Here is a 12,546-nt window from a genome sequence, read left to right on the forward strand (position 1 = left end):
GACTTCTCACTGCCATGGCTTCTCTTGTTGTGGAGTATGGGAGTATGGGCTCTGGGGCAAGTGGACTTCAGTAGTTGTGGTTCCCAAGCTCTAGAGCCCAGGCTCAGCAGATGTGGTGCACAGGCTTAGTTGCTCCGCAGCATGTGGGATCTTTCTGGCTGAGGGATCAAACCCCCATCTCCTGAGTTGGCAGGCAGATTCTTTACCACTGAGCCATCAGGGAAGCCCATGACTTTTCTTTCACCTGAAATGTATGCCCCCATCCACAACTTTTGACCTCTTATCTCTTGAAGCAAGGGATGGCAAGACCTGTATATGTATCTCTTTTCTCTCACTGGTAGAGCTATATAAGAAAATGATTGCTTTGGTGGGCCTCTTGTATTATTAAAAAGGGAATAACGTAGGGGTAGGGGCTTCCCTGGTGGCTCAGATGGTAAAGAATCCGCCTGTAGTGTGGGAGACCTGGGTTTGATCCCTGGGTTGGGAAGATCCCCTGGAGAAGAAAATGGCAACCAACTCCAGTATTCTTGCCTGGAGAATCCTATGGACAGAGGAGCCTGGCGGGCTACAATCCACGGGGTCGCAAAGAGTTGGACATGACTGAGCAGCTAAGCACTATGTAAGGGTGAACTTGAGACATCTGAGAGTCACCCAGAAAAATTCAGCAAATGACAGTAAGAATATTTATCCCAGTAATAAAGCTACAAGTGGGAAGGGATTCATTTTAAATGATTCTGGAGTTGGAGATCCAAGGAACCTGCCACCAACTCCAGAATGAGTAATGTACCAGTTGGTGCTGCCCATATGATGGGAAGGGCTTCCCAAGTGGCACTAGTGGTAAAGAACCCACTTGCCAATGCAGGAGATATAAGAGATGTGAGTTTGATCTCTGGGTTGGGAACCTCCCCTGGAGAAGGAAATGGCAACCCACTTCTGTATTCCTGCCTGGGAAATCCCATGGACAGAAGAGCCTGGAGAGCTACAGTCCACGGGCTTGCAAAAGAAATAGACATGACTTATTGACCAAACACACACACATATCCTTCCAGCACCTAGGATAGTGCCAGGCACATAGAATTTCCTCAACAGCATTGGTTGGGTGAATGAATCAATGAAAGAGGGCATCTGTGTTTTCACTATAACTTGGAGCAGAACCAGGCAGCCTGTCTATGAGAGTGAATTGGCAACAAAAGTCCTGATTGTTGTCAACTTCTACTATGTTTTAGGACTTGAATGTGGGAAATGACAATGTGCCTGAGTCTTCCAAGAAAATGGCTTGATTTTTCTCTGGGTTTTCCAGCTGCCCGCTCTCCACCCACCATTCGGAGAAATAAAGAATGGGGTTCATTATGTCTTAACAGGCCTGTCAGCTTAAACTAGACATAAATTTCTTTACCTTTCCTTTACCAAGCTGTTAATCTGCGTGTTACCTAATTGTTCCATTTCAAGGAGGGCGGAAGTGATTTTCTGCCTTCATGGTCCATGGATTTAGATATACTTTGGGGGCCCTTTTCTTTTTTTTCCTTCCTCTGCTCCTTCCTTCCTTTTCTTTCTTTCTTCTCTTAATTCATTTAATGACCATTTTTGGAGCTCCAAAGAATGACTGGCATTGGGGAAAAATAAAAATATAAATAAAACATGCCGATTACCCTCAAGCAGCACATAGCCTCTTAGACAAATCATAATTGCAAGGCAATGTGATCAATGGCATTAGTAGAAGCTTGTAGAGAAGTATGTTGGCACAGAAGCAAGAACCAATAAGTCCGCCAGGAAAAGTCCAAAAGTGCCTCACTGTGGGGGAGGCGGATGAATTGGGAGTTTGGGCTTAGCAGATGCAAACTATTACAACTAGGATGGATCAAAAACAAGATCCAACTGTATAGCACAGGGAACTATATTCAATATCCTGTGATAAATTGAAATGGAGGAACTTCCCCGGTGGTCCAGTGATTAAGAATTCACCTTCCAATGCAGAGGCCTCAGGTTGGAGCCCTGGTCAGGGAACCACAATCCCATGTGCCTCAGAGCAACTAAGCCCTAGTGCTAGCCACAACAAAAAACCCAGTGCAACCAAAAAAAAAATTTGCGATGGAAAAGAATATGAAACTATATACATATATGTATTCATATATGTATATATACATATACATATATATATACATATATATGTGTGTATATATTTATATATATATATATATATATATATATATTGAGCGGGGACCTCCCTTGTGGCTCAATGGTAAAGAATCCTCCTGCAATGCAAGAGATGCAGGTTCAGTTCTGGGGCTGGGAAAATTCCCTGGAGAAGGGCATGGCTACCCACTGCAGTATTCTTTTTTTTGTTGTTGTTCTTCACTCCAGTATCTTGCCTGGTGAATTCCATGGACAGAGGAACCTGGTGGCTACAGTCCCTGGGATTTCAAAGAGTCGAACACAACTGAACAACTAACACACACACACACACACACACACACACACATCTGAAACACTTTGCTGTATAGCAAAAACTAACAACATTATAATCAACTATATTTCAATAAAATAAATTTCTTTTAAAAAGTGCCTCAATGAAGAGGTGACAGGTATATCTTGAAAAATAAGCAGAAGTCACAGACTGGAGAGGAGTTAAGGCTTCCCAGGCAGAAGGGTGAACACATGGGAAGTCTCCAAGCAGTCTGTTCCACGTGGAACAGAAATCAGTGAGGTGTGCCTGATGGGTGGGGGGCATATGGAAGCATTAGGTGGGGTGCATGGCAGAAGCCTGCCTGTTATGAAGCTATTTCTCAGCCATGCCCTTTCATATCCAAGCTTTTGTCCACAGACAGGAGATAGTTATAACATACTTAAGCAGAGGAGTGACATGTTTTACTCCCACTCCAGTGTTCTTGCCTGGAGAATCCCAGGGACGGGGGAGCCTGGTGGGCTGCCGTCTATGGGGTCGCACAGAGTCAGACACGACTGAAGCGACTTAGCAGCAGCAGCAGCAGACATGTTTTAAAAGATCACTTTGGCAGCCGTGTTGAGGATAGATTAGACAAAGGAGGAGAGACAAGGGTCTGTGGCAGTTTTTCGGGAGAGGGAGGTGGATTTTATAGATACTTAGCAGGAGGGAGTGACGCTTTAATAATAATTGAGGAAGGCATGGATCAGGGAGGTGGGACTGAGTTCTGCCTTGAGCATGAGTTCATTAGTCATCTAAGAGAAGAGGCCCAGGAGGGAGGTAAAGCTGGGTTTCTGCAGCTCCAGAGAAGGGAGAAAAGTCTGATGATATGGATCCAGGAGGCATCTGGGAACAGGTGGTCTTTAAAGCCAAGAATGGACAGGTCCCTATTGTAAGGGTTAAATTACATAGAGGATGTCCACTGGGTATCAGATAAATTTCATTTACTTAGATCAGGGGTCCATGTACTTCTCAGAGATGTTTTAAGAGGTCTGGGAACCCTTGTAATTTTAAATGTAACTTTGTTGAAACATAGCTTTTTATTGGGACAAAACTATAGCTTATATGAAATTCTCAAAGGGGTCTGAGCCCAAAAAAGAATTAAAACTCTTATGTTTCAATAAATATTTTATATACCCACGATAGTTAGAACTTGAATTGAATGAAAGAGAGGTTTGGTTCAGGCTGGAAAATGTGTGATATAATGATTTTGTTATTTTATGGTTTTTGGAAAAGGAACCTAGGTTCTACCAGTGTTTGGAGAAGAGTGGGAAGAGGAGAGAGGAGAGAGAGTTTGCTTGGATCCATGATTTGGTTAGAAATATTTTGTATTTTTATTCTGCTCAGATCAAAATTTCCACCCAAAAAAAAAAAAATACTTCAGATTAAATCTATGTTTGATTCTATACCAAAGGTAGAGAATTGAAGTTATTTGTCCATATGTTTTAAAATTATTATATTTGTCATTCTGAATTATACATATAAGTATAAATTTATAATACATAGATTATATTTATATATATTTATAAAATTCAGACTATATATATATATGTATATATTCTAGGAATTCCTAAGCTACCATTCCTTCAGCTCATTCTCATAACTACCTACTATCTCTGGTTTTGTTTCATATACTAAACTTGATCCAAGTTTCTTACTTGACCTTCAGAGCACATAAGCAAGCCTTTCTCCACTTTAAAGATCTTTCATAGAAGGCTATATTCATAAGAGAATCTGAAGTGAAGTGAAGTGAAGTGAAAGTCGCTCAGTCGTGTCCGACTCTTTGTGACCCCAAGGACTATAGTCCATGGAATTCTCCAGACCAGAATACTGGAGTGGGTAGCCTTTCCCTTCTCCAGGGGATCTTCCCAACCCAGGGACTGAATCCAGGTCTTCTGCATTGCAAGCAGATTCTTTACCAGCTGAGCCACAAGGGAAGCCCAAGAGAATCTGAGTACAGTATAAAACTTTCCAATTTGGTGAATCAAAGGATACTGTCAAGAATGTGAAAAGCCAGTGATAAAATGAGAAAAATATTTGCAAATCATCTATCTGAGGGCCTAGTATTCTGAATATATAAAGAACACTTGCTAAGTTGCCTCAGTCATGTCTGACTCTATTTGACCCTACGGACTGCAGCCTGCCAAGCTCCGGGTCCATGAGATTCTCCAGGCAAGAACACAGGAGTGGGTTGCCATGCCCTCCTCAGGGGATCTTCCCCACCCAGGGATTGAACTTGTGTTTCTTACATCTCCTGTACTGGCAGGGGGATTCTTTACCAGTAGCACCACCTTGGAAGCCCATCAAGAACTCCTAAAACTCAACAATAAAAAGGTAACCTAATTTGAAAATGGGCAATAGCTCAGTTGGTAAAAAATCTGCCTGCAATGCAGAAGACTCTGGTTCGATCCCTGGGTTGGGAAGATCCCCTGGAGAAGGGAAAGGCTACCCACTCCAGTATTCTGGCCTGGAGAATTCTATGGACTGTATAGTCCATGGGGTCACAAAGAGTCAGACACGACTGAGTGACTTTTACTTCACTTCACTTAAAGGATTTGAATTAGACATTTGGGCTTCCCTGGTGGCTCAGATGGTAAAGAATCTGCCTGCAATGCAGGAGACCGAGGTTCAATCCCTGGGGTGGGAAATCTCCTGGAGAAAGAAATGGCAACCCATCCCAGTATTCTTGCCTGTAGAATTCCACGGACAAAGGAGCCTGGCAGGCTACAGTCCCTGGGGTCACAAAGAGTCGACCACGACTGAACGACTAACACATTTACAAAGGAAGTGAAATCACTCAGTTTTAGGCTTCTCATTAAAGAAGATATGCAAATAGCCAAAAAGTACATGAAAAGACGCTCAAATCATTAGTCATTGCTGCTGCTGCTGCTAAGTTGCTTCAGTCGTGTCCAGCTCTGTGCGACCCCATAGACGGCAGCCCACCAGGCTGCCCCGTCCCTGGGATTCTCCAGGCAAGAACACTGGAGTGGGTTGCCATTTTCCTTCTCCAATGCATGAAAGTGAAAAGTGAAAGTGAAGCCGCTCAGTCGTGTCCGACTCTTAGCAACCCCATGGACTATAGCCCACCAGGCTCCTCCATCCATGGGATTTTCCAGGCAAGAGTACTGGAGTGGGGTGCCATTGCCTTCTCTGCATTAGTCATTAGGGAAAGCAAATCAAAACCATAATAAGATACCACTTCACACTTATAGGATGGTCAGGATTTTTTCTTTTTAAACAGAAAACAAGTAGTGGCAACTATATCAAGAAATTGAGACCTTTATATATTACTGGTGGGAACATAAAATGGTGCAGCCACTGTGGAAAGCAGCTGGTCAGTTCCTCAAAAACTTAAACTGTTGTTATCATATGACCCAGAAATTCTACTCTTCGGTATATACTCAAGATATCAAAACCATGTCCACAAAAAAAAACACTTATACATGAATGTTCACAACAGCGTTATTTGTAAAAGCCAAGAAACAGAAACAACCCAAGTGTCCATCAACTGATGTACAGATTTTTAAAATGTGGTATATTTTACAATAGACTATTATTCAGCCATACAAAAGGAATGAAATATACATGCTGCAACATGGATGGACCTTGAAAGCATCATGCTAAGTGAAAGAAACCAGAGACTACAGGCCACATATTGTATGATTCTCTTTATAGGAAACGTCCAGAACAGACAAATCTGTAGAGACAGAAAGCAGATGTGTGGTTGTCAGTGGGCGGAGAGAAAAAGGAATTGAGAAGTATGGGGTTTCCTCCTGTGATGACGGAAATGTTCAGGAATGATATGGTGGTGATGGTTACACAACATTGTGAATATACCAAAACCTACTGTCTTGCACATTGTGAGTATGTTATATGAGTTATATCTCAGTAAAAAAATGCAAAAGACTTTTTTCCTGTTGACTTTACCTGTACCCTGGAAATGAGACAATCATAGAATCCACAAGCTTATAAAAAACTTTTTCATTGTCTTTGCAAAAGTCAAGTACATTCTCATAGGATAAGAACTTCTCATATTTTGAGATGAACAATATCTATTCTAACCCTGTTAAAAATTCAGGCTCATTGACTGTATTTGTACCTAAATTACCAAGAAAGTTTTTGTGTCCAAATAATGACTCAAAAATCCACTTTAAAAATTTTTTTTTAATTCAGGCTCATTATAAACTTCATTTAGAGAAGTTTTCGAGAAGTAAAGGAAATATTAGGTGCATTTGTTTAGTGAGTATATTTCTAAAATCAGGGATAAATAAAGGTAAAATAATAAAATGACAATGCATTCTATTAAAAGCTTCTTAGAAGTGTCTTCTCAAATTTAAAGCTCTTTGGAAGGGATGATAGAGAATAAGGGTGGATACAAATCTAAGCTGCCAGCTTCTTTCCCTGCCTCTCCTTCTTCTGGACATGAAAGCTAAGCTTAGATCATCTGGGCACTTTGGAATTCCACTGTTTTTTTGGACAGAAATTATTTATGTTTCCATTTGGAAACTGAGTGCCATAAGCTTCCACTATGCACAATGTTCCTGCTTGACCCCCAGGAAAATCCTCTTGTTTCTATTTGTCTTCATATCATACAGCAAGGAAAAGAGTCGATAGGATGAAGAAACAAGGTTTAACTTTTTAGGAGAGGCTGGTATTAGTGTTAAACAAGGAATCAGAAAACATCCTGGTCACCAGAAGATTGTTCGATACTCACGATTCAGTGAAAAAAAAAATTAGAGGAACTTTTGGTTTTCAAGGTTGTGCTCAGTGGCCTTGCCCGTACCCATCTCCCCTGTTAACTCTTTAATAACGCCACAGCTAAATCACAGAAGTGCTCCGAATGCCAGACAGGAGCAGCCGCATCCTTTGTAGGGTCCAGTGTAATAAGAATATGGGCCCCTTGTTCAGAAATTATCAAGACTCTCCATAAAGGCAATAGCAAGCATAAGCCTAACAGATGCACATGCTGTGAACTCAGGGTCCAGTGCAAGGAGTTTGATCAGACGCTGGCTCCGAGCTCTACCATCTCCTTCCTGGGGTAACAGTTGAGTTATTTAAACTCCCAGAATCTTGCTTTCCCCACCTGAAACGTGAGGCTAAGCGTCCCCATCTCCCACGTTGCTGCCAGGATTTTAAAGTCTCAAGCTAGAATACTATTGTTTAACACGTTTCCCATTTTTCTATGGGGAATGGGGTGGGAGGTATTTCGACTGGCCACGAACGGCAGGAAAGCCATTTGGTGGATGAAATGTGGGTCCATCAAAGATGAAGGAAGGGGGCCAAGCGGGCTGCCCTGCCTCACATCTCCAACCTGACACACTTTGCCTCGCTCTGTGTTTTTATTAGCTTGTATCCCCGGTACATCAGTGGCAGGGGTGATGAAACTGGTGGCAGATTTAACTGCCAGGCAGCTGGGTTACTGTCCCGTGGGTCTTGTTGTCATGCTGAGATCTTAAAGTGACCACGGCTGCTTAGGCGGCTGCTCTCCCAGACACTCCGAGAGAGACCACTGAATAGTTAATCGGTGGCAAAGGAAAGGAAGAGGCTGTTGCTTGCAGAAAGCACAGAGAAGCTGCTTTGAAAAATCCCAAGGTGGCTGAATATCAAGATCATGGTTCCTGCTGTGGGCAGCTGTGTGTGCACAGGGCAGCCTCAGGGCTTAAAATCAAATCTCCAGCCTGGGTTGGTGCCCTTCCCCTGGGGCTCTGGCAGTGGACACAGAAGTCCTAAACATTACAAAATGAAAAAACCTTCAGTACTATCTGAAGAGGGTGATCATTTAGAGTAATCTTTTTTTATTGTTAGCAGCATCTGTGAATAATATTTTCTAGGGGGGAATAAAAAAAAAAAGGAAAAGGAAAAAAGAGAGAGCTAAGGAGAGAAGAAATAGGATGACTTATTTACCAGGCAAGAACTGCAGGTCCCTTACCTGAAACCTTCTCATGTCCCTTGGGTTTCCTGCTGTTTTCAAACAATTCTGATTGCACTTGAGGAAAAATTTTAAAAAGAATCTGTGAAGAGAAAGCAATGTGTTACCTTTTTAAGTAAACATTTTTTAAGAGAGACTATATCTGCATTATATTAGATTTGATTGGAAAGTGATTGGATTTCAGGTCTGGGGAATTTCAGCCAGCCCTGCCTGGGAAGGAATGCTAGCTGACCGTCTGCAGTTTGCAAATTTGGATGTTTTGGGTCCCAAGTCAGCTCCGTCACTGTTGAGAGTTGTGGAGTGGTTCACAAACTGGGTTCTGGTTTGTACACTGGCCCCGAGTGGCTAGGGTGTGCTCTCTCTCAAATAAAAAAAGAGAGAGAGAAGAAGAAGAAAGGCTTCACAAACAGGAGTAACTCCTGCTGTACAAAAATATCTCTCTCCAGAGGGTTAAAAATGACATGACTTAGCTCAGAATCCCAGGGTTCCTCACATATGTCGCTTTCTGCTGGCCACACACATTTGCACATGCACACACCTCACACGTAAACCCTCGTACACAAAGGGGGTCTGATATTTTCAACCGATAGATATGAAATCAGAAAACCATGTTACTCTCCTAAGACAGTCTGTGCAGGTATATGCTGGGGTTTTTATGACTATTAACAAGTGTGAATGTCCTTTCAGACCTTCAATAGATTATCCAGAAAAATACAAAGGTGCAGAATACCCGTCTGAGGTTACCATTCGTAAGACATATTTTTAAGCCAGTAATATTCTAGATAACCCTTCTGTGCACTTTTAGAATTGGGCTTCTTTGATCAGATGAGGACAGAAACCAAGAAAAATGGCAGAAGTTGGTCTTTTCAGCCATTTACCTGTTTAATGTTTGGAATTTTGTTTTGAAATACATAAGTTTTTCATTTATTTCACTTGCAGAGTCCTTTTCCTTAAAAAAAAAAAAAAATTCAGCTTTTGCAGTGTTAAAGTCCCAGGTGAGCAAGGCCTATTTCCCTTTCTGTTACTATGACAACGAAATTTTACCGCAGTCCCAAAGTCCCTTCAGAACTCTCACATCCATGCCTTGAATTAGAACTTTAAAGGAAAAGATATACATTTTCCCCAGGATTTACCAACAAAAATAAGTAGAAATCAACAATGCTTCCAAAAATTATATTTTTTAAAGCAACGGTTGGTGAGATGCTCCCATGGTGCCCTTCTGTTTATTTTTATTTTTTTCACAATCGCACAAAAGAATTAGAGAGTGCTCCAATTAATTGTATTTACCACTTTAAAAAAAAAAGAAAACACTGATGGGAGGATAAACAGTAAATGATGAAAGAGGAGAGAAGAGGAATTGCACTCTTTAGAGCATTTTCTCTAGATTTACTAAAAATATTTGACCAAGTGCTCCTGACCCCTATGTATGAATAAGGTTGGGTGTGAATTTGGAAAGAATAGCTAAATATTATTTTCAAATTTTATAGCATCTGCTTTTCATTTCTCTTTTTGAATCTTTTCTGGGGTGGGAGGTTAGGCATCACTTCCTGGGCCATGGAGGTGTCCAGGGCTGTTATCTGAGGTACCAGGCAGAGAATGACAAGGCAGAAGAGATGCCCCTTGATGCTTTCTGTAGTGTTCAAGCTCGCAACCTGCCTCTGCTTTCAAAAGTGCAATGGGGTGTTTGTCTAGAGCAGCTGGAGCATGTTAGAAAAGAAAGCGGTCTTGTATTTAACAACAGGTTAATCAGAATTCAAACATTTTCTTTTTTAAAGGGGAGTATATTTTCACTTGTGTCTTCCTAGAAGGGTCACCAACAGCCACTTAAAATGCTGTCACAAAAGACTTAAAATCAGCCATTTTCTCACTTGAGTCTCTTTCCAACCAACAACCCCTGACCTCACATGGAATTTGCTCTCCAACACCCACTCACTCCCAAGTGGCTCAATGGTAAATAATTCTCCTGCCAATGCAGGAGATGCAAGTTCGATCCCTGGGTCAGGAAGATCCCCTGGAGAAGGAAATGACAACCCACTCCAGTATTCTTCCTTGGACAATCTCATGGAGAAAGGAACCTTGTAAGCAACAGTCCATAGATAGGGTTGAAAAGAGTTGGACACGACTTAGCAACTGAGCACTGTCACTCACACCCCCCCTCAACTGATCAGTAATTTATATCTTTTCCCCTACTAAAACCAAAATTTCTCTTTCTCACAAATTCCTTGGTTTTTGGAAAGTTTCACCACCACTGGGCTCCTTATAACGCTTTCACTTTGTTATACTTCCCCTCATCTACCCAATCCCCTCTTTCTCCAAAATGTACCTACTGAAAACATTAATGTTCACCAAGGCATTATTAGATGCATGGTATGGAAGTGCAAAGGAGATAAATGTTTACATAAAATCAAATTGATTTAGGGAAAGAGGGGGCCTGCTGAAAGACTTTATTCATTTTAAATTAGGACCCTTAACAGTTCTTTGGTTAGAAAACCCCTCCCCATTTTGACTCTTTTGCCTGCCTAGGGTCTGAGTTTGTAACCTACCCAGCACCCAGCACACTAAGGATATAACATCCTGTTCACAAAAGGGAAGTGAAGGGCAGAGGAGGGAGGGAGGAGGTGAGAGAGAGAGGGAACAAAAATTCTCTTACATTGTATAGTACTTTCTAAAAGAAAATATAACTACTTCTAAATGGCTAGCACCAGAAATTATGGCCTGTGAATTTCAGATGTGGACCTAGAAATCAATTTAAATGAGTTCTGGGACTTCCCAGGTGGCTCAGCAGTAAAGAATCTGCCTGCCAATGCAAGAGACACAGGTTCAACCCCTGGGTTAGGAAGATCCCCTAGAGGAAGGCATGGCAACCTGCTTCAGTCTTCTTGACTGAAGAATCCCATGGACAGAGAGCCTGGCATGGACAGAGAATCCAGGGGATCACAAAATGTCAGACACGACTGAGTGTGCAACACACATACACATGGAGCTTATTGACCTCTCCAGTTTTCTTCCCTTCCTTTTACTGATGTCTCCCACCTTCCTCCCCTCCACCCCCTGCACCCGCCATGCTCAGGGGGCTTGGTACAGAACCCCCTATTCACCATCTCAGCCACTAACCATAGGGTAACTTGCAGAGAACAAATCCCCTGCCTCTAGATCCCTGTGAAGCCTGGAAAACATCAGCTCTTTCCACTCAGAAATGGGAAACCAAAGTGAACCACAGGATTCAGACCAAACACGCAGAGACTCATCAGGCTGGAAGTTGTAATTTTCACTTTCTCCAAACAATGTTGACTTCAGAAATATTCTAACCACTTATCGCAGTACTTCCGGCTAGGCTTCTGATCTCATTGCTTATGAGTGCAGGCTAATGGCGACAGGTTTATCCTTGTTTTATTAAAGAAAGGGGAATAGAGAGTGGGATCCAAACCTGAACTCAAGCCCTCAGCTTTCAATCTGATTCCTGAGTCCAGTGAGGCATGAGAACAGACTCTAAGGCATTCATTCCTTCACTACACTATTAAATGCTGACAGTGTACGAGTCTTGAGTTCCTACCAATTATGGAAGCAGGTCACTTCACTCCTCTGGGCCTCAGTTTCTTTGACTGTTGCTGCTGCTGCTAAGCTGTGTCCTACTAACAACTGCTAAGTTGTGTCAGTCGTGTCCGATTCTGTGCGACCCCATAGACGGAAGCCCACCAGGCTCCCCCATCCCTGGGATTCTCCAGGCAAGAACACTGGAGTGGGTTGCCATTTCCTCCTCCAATGCATCAAAGTGAAAAGTGAAAGGGAAGTTGCTCAGTCGTGTCCGACTCTTAATGACCCCATGGACTGTTAGGAGGGTTTAACTGGATTATCTCCAGTGTTTCTTCCAACATTAACATTCTGTGAATGCAAAGAAAAATGCATAAAGTTGACAACCCTCCTGAATATTAGGAGAAGAAACATTAGAAGAAACTTCTGAAGATAAAAGTCTATGACTTATTGAAGTCCAAGAGGGGGTGTGTGCAGGGGTTTTCTGAGAGAGGACAACCCTCCTGAACAGAGACTATGAAAGAAAAATCACCAAGATAAGCTGATGGGTAGAAATTGAGGCATCTTGGTTGATACCTTGGCCAGATGTTGATGGGCTGGTTATTGAATAAGAGGCTATTCTCTTAGGATCCTTTCTCTGTGCTTT

At 42.2% G+C, this 12,546-nt stretch overlaps 1 protein-coding gene across 1 annotated transcript in view; it reads right to left on the reverse strand.

The window, feature by feature from the left end:
• Nucleotides 1-12,546, reverse strand: part of EBF2 (EBF transcription factor 2) — a 222,468-nt gene that overhangs the window by 59,968 nt on the left and 149,954 nt on the right. The window contains exon 7 of the mRNA XM_061425880.1: nucleotides 8,370-8,451. Within this exon, the coding sequence (XP_061281864.1) occupies nucleotides 8,370-8,451 (82 nt within the window). The remainder of the gene's footprint in view (nucleotides 1-8,369; nucleotides 8,452-12,546) is intronic.

The sequence above is a fragment of the Bos javanicus genome, chromosome 8 (genome assembly GCF_032452875.1).
Source record: "Bos javanicus breed banteng chromosome 8, ARS-OSU_banteng_1.0, whole genome shotgun sequence".
Taxonomy (NCBI): domain Eukaryota; kingdom Metazoa; phylum Chordata; class Mammalia; order Artiodactyla; family Bovidae; genus Bos; species Bos javanicus.